Below are 21,982 nucleotides of genomic sequence, written 5' to 3'. Positions count from 1 at the left end.
GCAAGCTACTGAGAGTTGGCCACTTGGTTTACGAGTAATAAGGAGAAATGTTATTCTGTGTGTCCCTAGGGAACGTTGTTCAAGGGGCGGGATGATTTTAGGGGCTTTTCTCCCACCCTCTTCCTCTCTGTGAGGTGTACATTAACACTGATGAGGCCTCCATTACTTACAGTGATTGAATCAGAGTGCCAGTATTTGTAGCCCTTCATTCAGATGCACAGTGCTCAAGTCATTTCTATTATACTCTGCGTTTTCTGCTTCAAACGAAAGAAAAAGAATCGACTTATAATATTTTAAGAAAGTATTAAAGTAATATCTTGAGGAAAATAATTATTATAACTTGAGGATAGTAATTCACTTAAATGAGGTTATCTTTTTATAAATACATTTTATATAATGTTATATTTTTGTATTTTGTAATACTTTTTGTATATTATTTGGAAATTTAAAAAAACGTACATAGAACATTTTAGAGTAAGAAAAACCAAATAATTAAAAAGAAAAATATACAAAAACAGAATTCACCTATAAACCTAATTCTTGTGTTGTTTGTGTTGACATCACTTCCTGGAGGATGTTAACACTGAGAAACTGGCTAATGTTAAAATGACTTACAGAAAGAGAAGTTATAATAGTTTTTTATAATAATATATTTTAATATGTGTATATATTTTATATAATCTTATAGGTATTTTGATTATATGTATTTCCAATAAAATAAAACAAAGGTTTAACAAATGTATTTTAAATACTTTTTTCAACTATATTTAAAGCTTTTCAGATATCTTTTTATATATTGAAATAACATCAAACAAAATAAATTATAATAAACCATAATTAAAATTACCATAATAAATTATATTTATTATTATTATTATTATTATTATTATCATTCATTCACCCATTTTTCTTTTTGGCTAAGTCCCTTTATTAATCAGGGCTCGCCACAGCGGAATGAACCGCCAACTTATCCAGCATATGTTTTACACAGCGGATGCCCTTCCAGCTGCAACCCATCAGTGGGAAACACCCATACACTCTCATTCACACACATACACTACAATTTAGCTTGTTTTGAATCATGTCTGGACTTGTAGGAAAAACTGAAGCACCCGGAGGAAACCCACGCGAACACGGGGAGAACAAGCAAACTCCACACAGAAAATCCAATTTCTTGATGTAAGGCGAAAAGTGCAACCCACTGTGCCACCGTGCCGCCTATCATTATTATTAATAATAATAATAATATATTTATTCATATTTAATTCAGTCAATAAGAAACTAAACAAATCATATTTATTAATCATATTAAAGGCAAGGCAAGGCAAGACAAGTTTAATTATATTACACATTATAAACAAAGTGGTAATTCAAAGTGCTTTACATAGACAGGAATAAAAGATACAAGCATAAATAAAATAAAGACCAATGATATAAAAATAGCGTAAAGACAGTTTTTCCATATTCCAAAACACAGGTGTATTGTATTTTCTTATTTTACTCTGGGACTTCCCCATTCTGGTGATCACCCCACCTCTGTGGACTTTTTCGGTACCTATTAATCTATTGGATGTCTCCAAGAGATTCGATTATTCACTTAAAATCGAGAAGTTAAGCTTTACAGCTCTAATTATGATAATTAACAATTAAATATTTTTTGTTATTCATTTTAGCTATTATTATATATTTATTCAGTCTAGATAATAAATTATATTAAATTTACATTAATATAAAAAGTTTATTGAATAATTTAATTAAATAATGAAATCAATCAACAATATTAACAACAAAAAAACAAAAGTTTGTCAAGACCGAAGCTTATATTAGCATAAAACAAAATGTAACAATTTTTTCTATGAAAATTGTTTTATTGCTTTTATATTATTTTAGATTATTTCTACAGTATTATTATTTTTGTGTGTGCTGATTTTTTTCTTATATTATCAAAGGGCAGACCTTTTTTCTTTGTCATTTTACTGCAGGACAGTAGAGCAGAAATGACCCAGCGATTGTAAACCACTCTAATAAAGCCCAGAGAGAAAAAAAAAATCAATCATGACTTTGCAAATAAGAGCAGTGAAATGAAACATAAAGAGGGAGATCCAGATTGATCCTAAGCACGCTTGTACAAATGAAGATGGGGAGTGACTCTCTCTTGCTGCTCTCAGCACACCGGAAAGACAGGATTGATTTTTCCCTTCCGGCCCAACACTATAATGCAGCTGCTGCTTATGACACTGAACACACCTCTCAAAAACAGCTGCCCGAACCCTTCGCTTTACTGTGGTTTGTGGTTGTCTCTGGTCAACACAAGGGGAATTTCAATTCAAGAATAAACCCAAAAATTGCCCTTTACATAACTGTCATAAGGCACGCATGATACATCTTGTTTTCAGCTGTGGTGAGCAAATTGCTTGCTTTGCCCAATACTTCTACGCATTATTATGTGCATACACTGTACAGTGCTCTTTACTAATATTGGCATATCTGCTAAACACTGTAAAAACAAAGATGGAGAAAATGGCTTTATTGTGTAACCTATTGATCTATTTACTTATAATATTAACCATTAAAAAGAAAATGCTTGAGTTTGTTTTTGGTTGAAAGCAGAGGCTTTTTTCTTGTAACCCTTTCAAAGAGTTTTTGCTGATGTAGACGATGTCAGATTGTAGTTTTGGAGATTTTCTGACCTCAAGACTCATGTAGCTAACTTCAGCATTTCTGCAGCTGTGATTCTTGATAATTTTTTTGGTTATTGATTTTGCCTCCTGAAATTGTGTTGGGTTGAGATGGGCACTTGCAAACCTACAATTTTTCCCGGTAGTCTCCCGTATTTCAGACCCATCTCCTGTTTTGTTGTCTCCAGAAAATCTCCCGGCATTTCACCCCCACCCCCCACCACCCCAGTCCTCAGCTTTTTGGTACAGTCCCCGGATTGCCGAACTTGGTAGTACTGACCAGGGACCCAGCTCTTCAGTTTGCTTCTCGGCCAAAATACCCATACCCCTCCGCCCCCTTCCCCCGCTCTTCAGTTCACGACATACAAGGTTTATTGTAAAACCTTGAACAAAATCTCAATAAAGAGATGTTATACAAATGAGTAATAAGTGAACATGCATAAATAATCGTGCATGTGTGTAACAATAAATTGGACTTGTGTTGCTCTTAAAGTGACAGCACACTCAATTCCTGCTGCCAAACATGATTATCATTATTTTAAGTAATTTTCAAATAAATCAATTAAAAAGTTATGGTCATATGGCCACTCAATAGTTTTAAATAATCTTGATTACAATTATAGACCAAAAAAATAATCGTGATTATGATTTTATTTTTGACAATCAAGCAGCACTTACATATATTTAACCAAGATAATTGTTCTTGATAAAAAAATGCTGTTTATACAAATGATGAACATAAAATAAAGACATTTTCAAAGTTTTGTTTGCTCAAATTTACCAAGGATGCTAATAATCACAGTCCAAAGTCATGTGCTATAGGTGAATTGGATTAACTAAATTGGCCATAGTGTGTAAATGTGAGCATGTATGGGTGTTTCCCAGTAATGGGTTGTGGCTGGAAGAGCATCCGCTGCGTAAAATATATGTTGGATAAGTTGGCGGTTCATTCCGCTGTGGTGACCCCTGATAAATAAGGGACAAAGTCGAAGGAAAATGAATGAATGAATGAATGATGAATATTAGTGGACGACACTATGCATGCCCAAACTCACAGAGGCTGATACACGTAGTTTGGATGAACTGAATGTGAACATAACTGTCATAAAGTCTTAACCTGTTTGTGTGTGTTTACTGTTTCAGCGAGGTCTAAGAGCATGGTCATGGGGGAACTGTCCCGTGGGTCCAGCAGGCCATCGTCCCCAAGCCTCCAAGAGCAGGTAGTGAAGGCCGGCTGGCTGAAGAAACAGCGCAGCATCATGAAGAACTGGCAACTGCGCTGGTTTGTGCTCCGAACCGACCACCTCTACTTCTACAAGGATGAGGAGGAAACCAAACCACAGGTACAGCGTGAAGAGGACAGAGCAAATTGAGAATAAAAATAAAGACAGGCAGATGATTTATTACTAAATATTTTCCCTGAAATATAAGGTTGTCGTTTTTTAAAAAGCATTAATCAAAAAAAAAAAACTGACCCCATTGTGTCTAAAGAAGGTGATGGTTAATGTTGCAAAAAATAAATAAAATAAGACCATGACCTTTTATTTCATATCTGATCAATAACTGTAACTCTAAAATAATCAATATGTTATTCCTCTTACTGATTTAAGCATTGATTCTGAGATATCTAATGACTTTACTCTTTTCAAGTTTAACCCAAAAAACACACACCATCTACAAATTAATAGGCTCAACCTGAATCATGTGAGAGGACAACAACGTATTTTCTCAGGTCCTTATGATTATTATACAGTGCTCATAAAAATCACTCCCAAAATATATGAATTTCACTGCATTATAATCTAAAGTGTTTACATAATTATTAATAACTATTATGAAAATATGGGCGTCACGGTGGCACAGTGGGTAGCACAATCACCTCACTGCAAGAAGGTTGCTGGTTTGAGTCTCGGCTGGGTTAGTTGGCATTTCTGTGTGGAGTTTGCATGTTCTCCCCGTGTTCATGTGGGTTTCCTCCGGGTGCTCCAGTCCACAGTCCAAAGACATGCTCTACAGGGCTCGACAGTGCGACCATTTTGCTCGCATTTGCGCCTAAAAATAGACGTGTGCAAACTGGAAAATTTATTTAGTCGCACATGTGCGAATTTATTTTAATAAGCTTAATTGATGACTTAATTCACTTGGTCACGATAAAACAACATGTTCCTCACACTGTTTTTCACTGTGCGTTACGTTGGAAATCTACTGACCGTAGTTCTCAGCAGTTTATTTCACGTAAAGCGGTCTTTACATAGGGTGTTTTGTACATGTTGCTAAGCAACGCAAGGCACCGAATGGCGGCAGAGCTGCACAGTGGGCGAGGCCTTTTAGAAAACGTTTACAATTAGGTCAACACCAGAGCTTTCCACAGTCCACACCTGAACACTTCCCCAACAGACTCACGTGTTGCGCAGGCCCACAGAGACATGCTGGACACAAAACTGTACCTGTTCTGACTTTGGTAGTAACTTTGAGAAGAGCGCGAGGACACGCGGAAAAGAAAGGCCCTTTAGACTGACCAGCTCATTATTTAGGGTGACAATACATCCTCTTTTTTTCCGGACATGTCCTCTATTTGGGATTTTAAATTGCATTGGGCCGTGATTTCTAAATCTCCTAAAATGTCCAGAATTCTGCTTTCGCTTTCGATATATGTCGTTAACTGAATGTGTTTTTGCATTACTTTATACGCAAACTTTGGCCGATGCGACTCAATCTCTTAGCAGCACCAACAGTACAGCAGAGAGAGAGAGCAGATTTTACCTTTCAGTCATGGACATGACTCTAAGAGTAAAATAGTGGATTTCTTATTTTTTATTTCGAATGTTTTTTCACATAAACACGCTGAAAGAAACTGTGTCATGTAAAAGGTGTTAAATACTGAACTTTTTATAAATTTGTCAGATATAAGAAAAATTAATAATAACAGAATAAAAAATTATTCTGTTGCTAAGAGCCATCAACGTTTAATAGAAAAGAAGGTATTACTTGGGTTTGATCTGTGTAATATATTATGCAAATAAAATAATTTCTGCTAAATAGAAATATTCTTGAAAGTCACATTATTTTATCCACCATGAGGAAAATGTGTTTCAATCTAGCCACCACCGCAAGTATATTTCAGACCTGTGGGAAGCACTGAACACATTCAATTTGTTGCACTCAACTGCAATATGGATGTCTTTAATGCATTGTCTATCTTATGAAAACAGGGTTTAAGGTTTAATTTCTATCAAGAGATTAAGTTGTACTTGAATCCTTGTATCTTTCTCACTCACTTTACTTATATATCATTTTGACAGAATAAAATGTTCTGTCTTGCACTCCAGCAATATTTTTGAGAAAGCATCACAATCAGAACTTAATATTAAAACAAATATTGTAAATTATTATAATAATATATAAAATATATATTATAATAAAGTTAATAATGTTTTGTTTGGGACCATTGATACAGCCATAATCTTCTTATGATACAAACACAGACTAAATTCGCTCTGGTCATGTGAATGTTTGCATTAACTATGTGATACTGCACATTTTTATACCTTAATAATAACTCCCTATTTCTGCTGCCCACTGTGAAAGATATTTTTTCAGCTCAAAACTGGATAAAAATTGAACAAGAAGCTGTCTAGGCATGTCCATAACAGAAGACTTGATTCAGATCAGTTTAGAGAGGCCTTCATTAGAGCAATTTGGTCCCAGTCCTGCTGTGGACCGCTACTATAATGCAGCTTAAATTATAAATAATTATTAAATACTATTTAAGCTGCAGTTACAGTGAAATAAAACCTAGTGTACTTATTGTATTCAAATGAATGAAACTGCTTTGCTATTAAAGATCTCCTCGAGTACATTTATAAGGCAAAAACACTATTTACTTTATACATTTTCACTGCGCTTCTAAAATTCTTTAATGTGCTCCTAAACTTTTTAACTTAGGAGCGCATGTGCTCCTTCTTAAAAAAGTAAGCGTCAAGCACTGCTATAGGTGAAATGGGTAAGCTAAATTGGCCGTAGTGTGTGTGTGTGAATGAGAGTATATGGATGTTTCCCAGTGATGAGTTGCAGCTGGAAGAGCTTCCACTGCGTAAAACATAAGCTGGATAAGTTGGCGGTTCATTCTGCTGTGGTGACCCCGGATTAATAAAGGGACTAAGCAAAATAAATTTATTTAAATTAATACAAAATAAATAAATTAAATGAATAATTTATGAACATATTCTGTAGACTAGGATTTAACCATTTAAAAAAAACATTTAGCTTTCCATAAGAGGAATAAATTACATTTAAAATAAAATAAAATAGAATTCAGCTGTTTTAAGCTTTAAAATATTACATTATGTTGCTCCAATGTTTTGTTTAGCATTAAAGAGATGAAAACATTAAACCAGGGGTCAGGAACCTTTTTTTAACAAAGTTTGAGATGCATTTTTTAAGAGCCATTGGGGTGTATATATAAATATGTATAGGTATATACAGTTGAAGTCAGATTTTTAGCCCCCCCTTTGAATTTTTATTTTTTTAATATTTTCCAAATGATGTTTAACGAAGCAAGGAGCAATTTTCACAGTATGTCTGATTTTTTTTATTTTGCCAGCTTTTAAAAGCAGTTTTAAATTTTTTAAAAACCATTTTAAGGTCAAAATTTTTAGCCCCTTTAAGCTATATATTTTTTCGATAGTCTACAGAACAAACCATTGTTATACAATAACCTGCCTAATTACCCTAACCTGCCTAGTTAACCTAATTAACCTAGTTAAGCCTTTAAATGTCACTTTAAGCTGTATAGAAGTGTCTTGAAAAATATCTAGTCAAATATTATTTACTGTAATCATGGAAAAGATAAAATAAATCAGTTATTAGAAATGATTTATTAAAACTATTATGTTTAAAAATGTTGAAAAAAATCTTCTCTCTGTTAAACAGAAATTGGGGAAAAAAATAAACAGGGGGGCTAATAATTCTGACTTCAACTGTATATATAAACAAAATGTATGTCCATGCACAACTCAAAAATAAACAAATATGAAGCGTCACATGTTGAGCAATCCATGAATGAAGAAAGGTCAATTTATAGATTTTTTCCCCGCCATGTTGTTTCAAATGTTGTTTAAATTTATGGGCGTGAGGTTACCAGAAAAACATGAGATGTTTGCCCTTTATTAGTGTTGCAATGCAAGTTTATCCATTGGCTGAAACATGCTTTCATTTTAAACTTTTTATTCATTTTGCTGTAAAAAATGACAATAAAAAAGGGAATTGAAACTGATTTCTAGTGACATATGTGAAATATTATTGAAGGGAGACAGCTGGATAGCTACATATTTTTCTCGCGAGCCATAGGTTCCCTACCACTGCATTAAACGCTTTTGAATTACTGTACCTTAATTATAAAAACATATTTCAAAAAATACTCGATATTGCAAAAATTGTACAAAATATGATCTTTATATTTTGTTGCACAAAAAGAATAAAAACTGCTAAATACATTTGAACAAATATCTGCCTAGTCAACTATATTAACTTAGTTAAGCCATGTCACTTTAAGCTGAATACTAGTATCTTAAAAAAAATCTAGTAAAATATTATTTACTGTCATCATGGCAAAGACAAAATAAATCAGTTATTAGAAATTAGTTATTAAAACTATTATGTTTAGAAAAAAATCTCTCCATTAACCAAAACTTGGGGAAAAATATAAAAGAATTAAAATTTAACAGGAGGGTTAATAATTCTGACTTCAGCTGTAGTTTATGCCAGTGCTTCTTTCTCCCCTGCCAGCTCAGCTACAGTACAGTATATCCTCCGCCGTCTCCATTACACTAGGATGACATCAGCATGCTGTTAGCCTGACAAACTAATCTGGAAACACATTGCCCTCCTGCTTGGCTGTAGTGTAAGTCAAAGCATTTAGCGGATCCAGAGCGGCTGACCTGTGGCCTCTAATGCAGCCTGACTTTCCTCATCGAATAGCACCCGCTCAGATCCATCCATCCTTCAATTGTGGAGCCCATAAACTGCCTGTAATTCTCCACCCCCACCCCATCTCCAACCCTAGCTAAATTCAATCTCCACCGCAGAAATTTGCCCAGCCTGCATTTGAGCGGGTAACCCTATAAGCGTTTCCCCTTCCAATGCATTCCCTCTGAAATGTCATTTAAACTGGGATTTTAGTTGAGCGTTGCTGTGTTAATGCTGGGCCAGCGAAGGATGGAGGATGAGCTAAAGGAGGCTGGTGCATAATTTATGATTTGAATGTGGTTGGGTCTAATTATGCATGACTCAGCATTGCTGATTACAGCGTAAAATTGGGCCAGGCAAACAACAGAGAGCTATAATCCCACACCGCCTTATCTGTCTTGAAGGTGAGCCTTGCAGGCCATTATTAGCACTGCGAATCAATTAACAAATTAAATAGCCTAATGAAATACTAATCTCTATTTATCCCTGAAGAGAAATTGTTCATTCAGCTAATGCTTTCGTGGCGTAAAACGTTAAAAAGTTCTAAGGCAGCATGAATATTGCATGCCCTCCACTAATATGGGCACCCTTGGTAATGTCTTTATTGTTTAGTGGTTTTTTTTCTGCTTTCTTAAATACTTCTAAATTTACAATCATGACATTCCAAAGCTATTGGTATTCCAAGATAACAACTGCTAAAAATGAATAAAACAGGCTCATCCGATTACTTTAAAACATCTTGACCATAAGTGCACTGAAAAAAATTATTCAAAGTTGATTCCTTGGATTTACTAAATTTTTTTACGTTAAGTGGTTGTAAATAATTTATTTAAGCTGAATTTAAACAAACAAAATAAGTTGAACATTGCTGAATTTAATTTGTTTGTTTAAATTCAACACAAATAAATTGTGTGCAACAGTTTTGCATGCAACACTTTTTTCAGTGTGGATACATTCATATTACATTTATACTGTTATCCTTTCAGCCACGGTTTTTGACTTATTTTGGTGTCATCTTGTCATTGAATAATAAGTAAATTGGTGTAGGAATAATTCAGCCGTTTTTGTTTCTGTCAGTTTTACGTTTAATTAAAAAGTTAATTAATTATTAGATCAATGTTTGTGTCTAACTGTTTAGTTTTGTGGCAAGTAGCGGTTTAACAAGCGGGATGTTGTATATCTAGCTTGTTGTTTTCGCACACTATAAAGAACTTCTGTCTTCTGTCCAACATGTACAGTTGAGGGGAAAATGATTAGCCCTCCTGTGAAATATTGATTCTTTTTCAAATATTTCTCAAGTGATATTTAATGGAGCAAGAAAAATGTTAGTATTTCCAATAAATTTTTTTCTTATTTGTTTAATTTTGACTGGAATAAAAGCATTTTTTAAAACAATTTTAAGGTCACTATTATTAGCCCCCTTAAGCATTTTTTTTAGTTGGCTACAGAACAAATCACTGTTTTACAATGACTTGCCTAATTAACCTAATTAACTTGGTTAAGCCTTTAAATTGCACTTTAAGTTGAATACTAGTACAGGGTTTCTGCAGGTTTTGACGAGTTAAATTTAAGACTTTAAGACATTTTTAAGACTTATAAATGAAATTTTAGACTCATAAAGCGCTAAAGGCTAAAGATTTTTTTAAATGAAAAAAAAATTATAATTTAATAATAATAATACATTAATAATAAACAATTAAAATATTTCAAATTTTATTACTTAGCTAAATATTTTAAATATTGTGTAAAACAAGCAAGCTCTATCCATACACTTTTTCCCAACATAAACGTCTTGAAAATAAAAAAAAATAAACAAATGTTTTAAAAGGTTTAAAAACTATAATAAACTAAATCTATGATCTAAACTAATTTCTTACTAAATAATAATGAAAAATATTGTATTTTGTTTACAAATGTGTTGAAAACGTCTTTTCTCTCTTTAACAGAACCTGGGGACAAAAATAAAAGAATTAAAAATGAATAGGAGGGCTATAATTCTGACTTTAACTTCACATTATCCCTTACTTGAGCTTTTGCACAAAATATTAACAAAAAACTAAATTAGTGGAGGGTATGCTATATTTACGCTCCTTTAGAACTTTTTAAGTTGAGAGTAGAGGATTTTTTCTTTTAACCCTTTCAAACGGTTTGTGGTGATGTAATGACATTGTATTATAGAGTTTTGGAGATTTTTTGACCTCAAAACCCAATTTACTTCTGCATTTCTCCAGCTGTGATTTTTGGAGAATTTTTGCCCATAACAATTTTGGCTGTAACATTCATAACACTTACTGTACAATTGACTGGAATTTCTCTTATTGCCCTGATGATAGTATTTCTAAACACTTACAGTTGACTGGAACACTTACAATAGAATTTTTTTAATTGCTCTGACGGTGATTTTTGGCCGAAACATTCATAACACTTACTGTACAATTGACTGGAATTTCTTTTATAGCCCTGAGGGTGGAAATAGGCATTGTTTGGTATTTCTTAACTGACTGGAACACTTACAATGGAATTTCTCTCATTGTTCTGATGGTGATTTTTGGAGATTTTCTGGCCATAACATTCATAACACTTACTGTACAATTGACTGGAATTTCCTTTATTGCCCCAATGGTAGAAATAGGCATTGTTTTGGTATTTCTGCTGTATTCTTATAGCTACCTCCTATATTGTGAAACTCAGCAATCTTTTTGAAGCTCTGTTCTTCGGTCTTCTCTATTGTGTTGAATTAATGAGTGAGCTTGGCTTATGTGTTATATTTATAACATTTACCCAGGTGTACTAAAAGTCTGTGTGCCAACAATTGTTCCATGTATATTTAACAAATATACTAGTTTTGATAAAACAGTGCTTGCAATTGTTTGTTCTCAATGAGATCAGTTTGTTTAGGTAACATTGTGAGGTTAAACAACAAAGCGATTTTTCTCAGCCTTCTTTGCTCATATTTATCAAAAGTTGCATTAGTGAAAGGCACAGTAGGAGACAGAATGTGCCCATCGGAGCTCTTTTCACTGTTTAAAGTCTTTTTTTTTTTCCTCCTCCAGGGATGTATCCCGTTGCAGGGTAGTCAAGTCAACGAGCTGACAGCCAATCCTGATGAACCCGGGCGGCATCTTTTTGAAATAGTTCCAGGTAGGAGATACAGTAATTAAATCTACCTAAATCTTCTGTGGTCTGATTTAATAAGTCTTTTAAAGCTTTTGTGGCATCGGGATATCATATGTGAATGTTGTATTTCATACTGTTTGTCACTCAAGGGGGGATATTTAGGCAAAGCAAGAAACAAACAAGGCTCTGTGCTTGCAGGCTGTAAAGAAGAGCTTTGCATATGGTTACTGATGAAATACAGCTTCCTCATTACAGGAGTTAATCACTAGAGGGCATGAGGCGTCCTCTGAGGAGACACGAAGGACATTTGGGAGGACTAAAATCTATTCATGTGCAAAATGCTGTCCACCTACTGTGAGGTCCAAAAGTCTGGGATCACATTGAACATTTTTCATTGTAAAATACAATTATAGAAAATAAAATAAGATTAACAATAAAAATAAGTATAATAAACATATATATATATATATATATATATATATATATATATATATATATATTAATATAAATAATAGTAATAAAACAAAAAGAAAAGAGTACATCATTTAATGAATATTAAACATTTTAACATTATTTCAAGGTCATAAATGTATGACATTATAGAATGATTATCCAATTAGACAAAAAATCCAATTGCTTAAGTTCGCATCGAATCATTAATTCAAATGTTGTTATTATGCTAATAATACATTGCATTTTTATACTTTTTACTATATTATAAATTGATTTAAAAACATTATAAAGACTTGAAGTATTTTTGTATGGAATTTTGTAAATATTACTAATAATATTTAATATTACAACTTTTAACATTTTATTTCCATCCACAGAACAAATACTATATTAAAAATCCCTTTGCATTATTAACCTCATGCTCCCTTTGCATTATGAACCTCATGCATCCATTTTGGTCAAGACTACTGTTGGCCTTGGTGATCTTATAGTGAAATGCTGTTGTCTTTGCTGCTTCACTGTGATATTTCATTAAAATGCCTAGCAACGCTTAGACTTTCTCTATCGTCTTTGTCGTAAAATGACTGATGAGAAAATTCTTCCATTTACAACAAGTAAATATCACAAGCTGTTGCTACAGCAATCAAACCTGAACATAAAAGTTCAACCTATACGCTAACACATGGCTTCACATAGCATTCAAGTCCAAGGTGTCCATATTCTTTCCAATGACTCGTCATAATTAATTTCATGATTTCATGCTGAAGTGAAATCAAAGCATGAAGAAGGACATGATGGAATTAAAAAGAAAAGAATAAAAAGAATAAATCATTAATTTTGTTTACTTTTTTGTTGAAAGATTGTGAGGTCATAACATTTTTTTGTAATGGTGGAGGAGGGGATTAAAATAATAATTTACCTCAAATTCAGTGAAGACAAGTGAAATTTATATGATGCATAAGATTGTGATTTTAAATGACGTTAACAGGGTTTCTGCAGGTCTTTTAAATATCTCAAGTCAATTCACTCCACCGCATATAATGGCTGTAAAAAGATTTAAATCAAAGCAGAAAGTGCATCACATTCAATGAGTCATGACGTTAATCATTTCAAAAATGTGTATCTTACAGACATATCAAAACATTTGCTTAAAGTGACTTGCTTGATAAAGACAGCTGATTTATTAATTTTATTGCATTTCTTTTTATAAATTTCTCAAAAAACAGGACTTTTTATCTTATCATTTTGCTTCTCAATATATCTTGATTTGAGAACTTAATGTTTGAACTAAAATTGTTTATTATTTATGAAGGAATGACTGTTGACAATTCAGCTTTGCTATCACAGGAATAAATTACATTTCAAAATTCATTAAAATTCAATTTACATTGCAAATTAAGAAATGTTATTATTATTGCTGAAATTTTATTTTATTGAACCATTTACACACATTAGGGCTGCACAATATATCGTTTTAGCATCGATATTGCAATGTGTGTATTCACAATAGTCAAATTGCAGGATCTGCAATGTTGAAATGGGATTATAGTTGATCAGGAACCACAGTCATTGAAGATTTTTCCCATAATGGAGCAAAATATTATCATTTACATGCGTTTTAAGGCATTTGTAACTTTATTTTAAAAATATATTATTATTTATTCAATGAAGAGAGGGCCATTTTACATTTGGTTATTTAATTTCTATACCAGAATTCTTACCAAACAGAGCTATTTAAGTCTGGTGAAATTGTATTCATATCGCAATATATATTAATGAAAAACAAAGCATTGCAACATCCAATTTTTCCAATATCATAGAAAACACATACTTAAAAATCTATACATTCAAGCATGTCTCCATATGAAATTATATGAAGCAACTTGTATGTAACACGTAAGTACAGTATGTTCAAGTATAACAATAATAACTTAAATAAAACACTAAAGACTAAATATTTTTCATTTTAAATTGTAAAAATATTTCACAATATCACCGTTTTTAGTCAATTGCAACTAATTATATAATTCATACTTAAATTAAACAAATGAAATAAACTGTCAAGCTTGAAAATGACACTTTTTTCCATATTTGTGTAAAAACTAAACTGATTATTCATTGATAACTTGCCATGAAGGGTGGACACAAAACAACTGTGATGAGTCTTGGTGGTCTTGCATCCCAGATTATTAAAATTAAGTTAATACGCAAATAAAGAGCCAAATCCCCTGTCTGTGAGAGTCTTTGCTCACTTCTTAGCAGTCAGAGAAAGAATAGCTTTTAAAAAAAGGCCAAACAAAGGCAAGTCTTGGCAACTTCTGCTGAGAATGAAGTGCGCATTAGTTGTTGGGATTCAACACAGGCCTCCATTTATACATACTTCTTTTACACTTCACTATTATTGTCACCCCTATAATCCATTTTCAAGTAGGACGCTGTGAGCTTCTCCATGTAATGGTGTTTTGTTATGTACAGCAACCTAAACCCGCTTTCCACAAGTCCTGCTCTCTTTATACCAGTCACTCAAACAATGGCTCTATTTACGCCTGCTCTCAACCCAAAAGCGTGACTGCAGACTGCAGAACAGAGGTCTGATCCGAGCATGTCTTTACAGAAGCATCACGCTCTGTCTGTGAAGACTGCACTTTTGGTACATTAAAAGCTCTGATCTAAAGCCTTCTGGCAATGTGCAATAAAAGCATCTGTGTAGCACATAAAGCCCCTTGTGGTCTCCGAAATGTCTTCAAAGGGGGGGGGAAGTTTTAATTAATAAGCCGTTAGATTTAATAGGGGGAAAAGATCCAGGCAACATGCAGAGATGTGTGCGTGCAGAAATGTTCATCCGCCCCCCTCATGTGAAGTCACATCATCGCACACACACACACACACACACACAGATTGATTAGCCAGGTCTGTTTGTGTTTGGGGGGGCAATGTTTGGCAAAGATGAGCACTTGTGGTGGCTCTGCCTATGAGGGTGAGCGAGGGCGAGTCTGACAGACCAGGGGGGCGGGGAAGAAAAAGGTTGGGAAAAAAAAGAGGGAGAACACAACAAGTTCTCTTTTTTTGAATGAATCAATGAAGCAGACGGAGGACTTGTTTTTCGGGTTTGTGGCAGTGATGGTACGGTGGGGTTCTGATTTTTTGTGCTGCTTATTTTCCATCCCATGCATACTTTTATGCTTTCTTAATCGCATTCTCCCGGGCGGCACACACCTTTATTGCATGTTCACCTTCCAGGAGAGCCAAATATGTACAGTAACTAGGATGACACATCTGTAGCACTGCCCTCTTTGGCGCCCGCGTGCCAGCATGGGACTCGGTTGCCGCAAGCTGCAGGAACACCGATCCGTTCACGCGAAGGGTAAGAACAAGCTTTCCTCATAACTTCGGCAACTTGTATGGATCGATTTAACCATTGGCGTTTATAGCACAATAGGAATTTATGGACGATGGGAGCTTGTTCTCGAACCTGTAAATCATCTATGCTGGCTCCAGCTGTGGCTTGTAGGGTCTGTAACATCTGGAGTGTCAAACGCATGAAAAAAGCTCCAGGAAGCTGTGGCTTTGTGAGCGTGTATTTTTGGAGCAGGCTGTGAGGAGTGGAGCTGCTGCTGCTGCTGGTGGTGAAGTAGTGTTGCGTGAATGTGAGGGCCTGTAATTTTGCCTGAGCAATGCTGAAAGGTGTTCGTATGCTCTCAGATGTGAGACTGACACTTTAACCCTTTCCTTCCTCTCTTTTAAGTTTGTTTCTAGATGACTGTGATGTGATAATTCAGCTGATTCTTTGTGGTATTATTCTGTTACGATGATGTCTGCGAATATAATACATTTCATGATGCTAATAAAGGGACTAAGCCGAAAAGAAAATGAATGAATGAGTGAATGAACAAATGAATGAGTGAATGATGCTATAAAACTCAATTTATTTTAGAACTAGAAATAAAAGAAATGTTGAGGTTTTCACAAAACATGTTTAATTAATTGCTTAAAATAAAATTGGAAATAATAAAATAACATGCCTTTTTGTTGATTGTAGAATATATTTAAGCATATACAGTATGGGTCAAAGTTGGCGTCCCATTTTGGTGTGTGCATCAAAATAAATTCAAAAAGTGGTTTTATATAGAACACATATTAAATGCAAGTAAAGTGTGTACTTTACTGTTTCAGATAACTTATATATGGGTAAAATAATGTTTCATGATGTTACAAATAATGCTGTTATTCAGTTTAATACACATTTTATGTACAAATTCAACAGCATATTTATTCTTCTAACCTGTTTTAATAAAAATATTTTTAAAAATAGTTATATTGTGTATTTAAACATGTATAAGTAATATGAGGAATTGCACAAAGTTTTATTAGATTTTTAAGTTTTTTGCTGACAGATGGGTAAAACCTAGAGGTTTGAAGGACAGCAGCTAAGTATACATTTTTAATATCAATGAATTATTATTTTGGCACTGCACTGTGATCCTTAAATGGAGTTATTTTAATATGTCATCAAATAATATTTGATCTAAACTGACAATTCAGTATATAAGCAGGTGTTTGGCCAAATGACATTTTAGTCAATGTCTTGTAAATCATGGTAAACTGAAAGGTATATCGTAATCGTATCATATATGGCAATCGTTGTCATCCCACATTGTATTGATTTGGCTTAAGCTATGTTTTTAAAAATATTATTATACTAACCAAGGCTGTATTACTTTGAACAAAAACACAGTAAAAACAGCACCATCGGGAAACATTAATATAAACTACAGTGCAACTATTACTGTATTTTTGCAGTAAAAATTCTATTTAAAATCCAGAATCAAAAAAATACAATGAATAAACCTCACAGACCCAAACATCTGAATGCAATTGTATATATTATATGTGCCTATATGTATATACTGTGTGTGTGTGTGTGCGTGTGTGCGTGCGTGCGTGTGTGTGTGCGTGTGTGTGTGCATGTCTTTATGTATGCCTTCGTGTTTTTTCTTTTGCATTATGGTAGCAACAAGTTTATACATTATAGCAATTTTTTCCACATGCCTTAGTTCTGTGATTTAGTACAGCTTCTCTGGGTCTTGCCACACAGGAAGAGCTACAGTAATGGCTGTCAGAATGTAAGGAAACCACTGGGGGTCAGTTGATTTTATGACAGTGGTATTCATGAGGGCCCATCAGGAGAGCAGAGACTCACAACATTAGCAATAATCAGAACCAGAGAAAACAGCCCCACAAAGAGACAAACATCCAAACCAACAGGACTGATAAGAGCTTCCAAATGGCAGTTGTTTGGAGGATAATGGATTTGTGGCAAAGATTTAGAGGTTTATCATGATCAAACTGTTGTACAAAAATAATTGAAACATCATTGTCACATTGTGCTAGCGATTAGAGGTTAGTTCTATTTTTCCTAACAAAGTGAACTTAATGATGAAGATGAGGTTTTGTTTGTGGCCTCTCTAAACTTGACTGTTTTATTTTGAATGTTTTAGATTTAGACTGTAAAGTCTGAAAGACGTTCAGGTAAAACACTGCAACTAGAAAAAGAAGATTTGTCAAGACAGACTTGAAATGGCTTGACATGCATTTCTTTAAAACAATTTGAAGTCAGTCTGAAGTTTGAAGCAAAATAAATCTTGTGTAGTTTGAATAATTTGAGATATGTAAAAAAGTCTTTTAAGGTGCTTGCTGAGATTTGCAAAGGCTTTCTGTCTGTCTGTGTGGAATTTATACACAGTCTAGGTTAAAGATGTTCCATGTTAAAAGCAATTACTCTGTATTTAGTTTTTCAAATAACCTTTGTTAAAATAAAATGTCAAAATATGGAAAAAATAAAGTTCCAATGTCATTCAGCATATTTATGTAAAAAATAAAACTTTAATATAACCTGTACATATAAAAATATCTAGAAATTATATATGTATGTTTAAAGTTATATATTTACTGTATGAGTGCTTTTAAATATAAAATAATATACAGTACATGATCATACTAAATTAAATGAAAAACCTCTTGCAGACAAGTAAAACTGTTAAATCAGGGGTCACCAAACTTGTTCCTGGAGGGCCGGTGTCCTGCAGATTTTAGCTCCAACCCTAATCAAACACACCTGAATGAGCTAATCAAGGTCTTACTAGGTATACTTGAAACACCCAGCCAGGTGTGTTGAGGCAAGTTGGAGCTAAACCCTGCAGGGACACCGGCCCTCCAGGACCGAGATTGGTGACCCCTGTGTTAAATGAAGAATAGTAGCAAAGTATAAAGATATAAAATGACAATTAATAAGTATTTTGGGACAATTGCAGTTTGTATTTAGTTAGTTACTCCCATCTTTTATGGATGGATGGATGGATGGAAGGACAGACAGGTGGATCGATAGATGGATAATTAAAAACTATTAACAATCGATGCATATTTATTTGAATAAGCCTAATCTAATCTAAACTAATCTGTTAAGCAAACATAAAACACATAATAATAATAATAATAATGATAATAATAATAATAATAATAATAATAATAATTATTATTATTATTATTATTATTATTATTATTGGCCGTCGCAGTGGCACAGTGGGCAGCACAATCGCCTCACAGCAAAAAGGTCGCTGGTTCGAGCCCCAGGTGGGTCAGTTGGCATTTCTGTATGGAGTTTGCATGTTCTCCCAGTGTTTGTGTGGGTTTCCTCCAGGTGCTCCGGTTTCCCCTATAAGTCCAAAGACATGCGGTGTAGGTAAATTGAATAAGCTAAATTGGCTGTAGTGTATGTGTGTGAATGTAAGAGTGTATGGGTGTTTCCCAGTGATAGGTTGCAGCTGGAGGGGCATCCATTCCGCTGTGGCGACCCCTGATTAATAAAGAGATTAAGCTGAAAAAAAAATATTAATGAATGTATCATTATTATTATTATTATTATTATTTTTATTATTTATTAGTTTTGCTCATCCTTGGTGTCCCTTTTCTCATTTAGTTAAGATGCAGACTTTCGCCTCTAAAAGGCAAGTTTGTCTGCACAGTGCTGGATTGAAAAAAAAGATCTTCATCATAAAGCCTCAGGCCTGTGGAGCTGGATGTTCTCCCAGTCTAACGCTGGCCAAACCGCACACTGCGCCTCAGGCTTCGCTCTGCCTCCTGTCTCTCTCTGATACATGAGAAAAGAAGACACACTGCAGCCACAGAAAAACCTGCTGACTGCGCACCTACTGGGTGATTTCATTTAAGGTGTAAACACATTACACTGTGTTTTTTTAAAGGCATATTTGTAACACTCGTTTAACCAGTAAAAAAACCCTGTACATTTTTAGAGCCCAAAGACAAATAAAACTAAAATTTGAATTTGAACACATATTGCTAGTAAATACTTAAAAATCAATATCCAACCATTTTAGTATTCAAGTTTTCACCCCTTTAGGGCTAGAGTACATAAAGATTATTTATTTGTTTGTTTATTTGACCTAAACTTTTCTGTAAAAATGTCCCTTTTTTAATTCCCTGATATGTGTGACACATGGTGCAGTGAGGAAAATGTGTAAAAACTCTCCAAGAGATGAAATTCCCAAGTGCATGTTTTATCTCGAACAATGCATCATGTATAAAAGGGTGGGCTGCAAGGCATGAAACTGTTTGGTTCTTTCTACAAATGGAATGCTAAACATGCACGTCACTTTTCAGTCCTTCATTTGATAACCAGTCCATATCCATGACCTTCCCATGGAAATATGCTGAATGTCATAGTAAAATCATTGTTTGGGATATGCACACTAGGAGAATGTGGATGTGAGCAGTTAAACGCGGCTTTGGGAAGCAGATAAGGGACAGCAAGGCCATCTAAAATCCTGAGAATTCAAAATTACCCGATATTAGAGTGTGTTGTAAATGCGGAATGATTATTTCTGACCTTGAATTTGGCCTCGCAGGAGTACAAAATGAACATTTGTCTGCTGGAGCCTCAGGAGACTTGCGTGCAAAATCTGTGGGTTGATACCAATGACTGTATGGTTGATACCTGCCACACACAAAAAGCATCACTTTTTTAACGGTCATTGAGGTTACACTGAATGTACAAGTGAAGGTGATGCGATACACTTGCAGTTCACTCATTCAATCACATTTAATAAAACTATAGCTATAAAACGTTTAATAATATTTAACAAGAAAAAAATAAATAAAACGATAGCCATGTAAATTGATAGGTTGTAATTCACAAGCAACGATTATATCATTATTATGTTTGCAAATGTAAATATAAATTTGTATTAAAATACATATACTGTATAGCTAAGATTAATTAGTCATGGTAAAAATTTGTAAAAATGTTAAACGCACCCGCCCATCGATTTGTGTAACGGTTACGTCATTTAATATTTCCTACATATCACAGATTATTATGAACATGATGTGGGATAAAAACTCACTCTGTGATGGAGAATGCAGCTGTCAGCCAACATTTCAAATTGCTGAGGCAAAAATGTCCCGTTTGAGTTTCTGTAGCTAAGCGATATCAAATTGCAAATATTCAGATTAAACTGAGGGAGGGTGTGATAACAGACTGTATACAACAGTTCAGTGAATAAGAAGTTAATATTCTGCCATATTATTGACGTAATAGTGTCAGTTTGTGCTCGGTTTTGCCAAAGAAATACCTTTAAACATGTTCGGTTGCATCAAGCGCTGTGAATGATTCACTTCCTCGTTAAACGGCTACCGCCACCTAGTGGCAGTTAAAAGAGTACTTTCATATTATTACAAAAATGAATAAACAAATTAATTATTGAATGGATAGATCACCCAACTCTGAGAAGTTTGTCATTATTTACTTCCTTTTGTATATAGAAAATATATATTGTGATATTGATAATACATCAACATAATTAACATAACGTCATTTTCATTAATTTGGCCTGCAGTGCTCAAAAGCAAAAAACGGGGGCAAAAACAAGTATATGCTCAGCAGGTAGAGTGAATTTGTGTATTTTTGTCAATAAAATATTATGGGGCAGGACGAGTGCTTGGTAACTTATTTCATTTACACCAGTGCTATGAATGTGAGCATTTGCTGCTCCTCATAGTTCAGAAGTGTCACTCAGGGGAGCTCAGCAGAATGTGTGATGTCATAAACAGAATTCTGTTCTGGAACACAGAAACTGCAGTTCTGATTCTAAACTGTTGTTGGTGTTTGAGGAGTCTAGCGATTGATAGCTACTTTAGTCACTTGACGAATTCATTTTTGGCCTTTAGCGTTCACGATGGCGCTGTTCAGCAGTTTTAAAAAGCTTTTTGACTTTTTTATCCCTTGTTGGTATCGAAGGGAAGCACAGCAATGTGCAGCTCAAGAACTGGCGGCAGTGAATAAATGTTCAGAGAGTGAGGCCTTCACTGCAAATCCCAACACGTGCAGGAAGAAATGCCGCAAGGGGGCTAAAAAGTGCAGAGATGTCAGACCCTTTCTCTTAAAGCTCATAAAGGGAAAACGAGCAAAGCTTCCCAGTGGCTCTGGAGACTTCATCGTTCCAGCTGCTTGCTTCAAGCCCCTGCCACCAGTGAAAAGACCACAAATGTGTCCTGTGCAAGGACCTGAGCAACAGTTTGTCCTGCCTGGGTGTCCTCTATATGTGGACCAGCCCAAACTGCTGGCTTCTCTTCCACATCCTGTTCCTGCACCAGATGAGCTGTTCTCTCACCAATTCTCCACAGTGCATCCTCTGAGGCCCATTCCTGTGCAAGAACTTGAACATGAGTTTGTCCTGCCAGGGTGTCCTATT

General features: G+C 34.5%; 1 protein-coding gene across 3 annotated transcripts in view; it reads left to right on the top strand.

Moving 5' to 3' along the window:
• Positions 1–21,982, top strand: part of arhgap22 (Rho GTPase activating protein 22) — a 44,995-nt gene that overhangs the window by 4,621 nt on the left and 18,392 nt on the right. For 2 of the 3 annotated variants that reach the window (XM_056471314.1, XM_056471313.1), the window contains exons 2-3: positions 3,822–4,021; positions 11,699–11,786. In XM_056471314.1, the coding sequence (XP_056327289.1) occupies positions 3,822–4,021; positions 11,699–11,786 (288 nt within the window). Of the gene's footprint in view, positions 1–3,821; positions 4,022–11,698; positions 11,787–15,369; positions 15,580–21,982 lie in introns of those variants that run through there. The other variant, XM_056471315.1, reaches the window with a different exon arrangement.

The sequence above is a fragment of the Danio aesculapii genome, chromosome 13, assembly GCF_903798145.1.
Source record: "Danio aesculapii chromosome 13, fDanAes4.1, whole genome shotgun sequence".
Taxonomy (NCBI): domain Eukaryota; kingdom Metazoa; phylum Chordata; class Actinopteri; order Cypriniformes; family Danionidae; genus Danio; species Danio aesculapii.
This window is presented reverse-complemented; position numbering and strand designations above follow the sequence as displayed.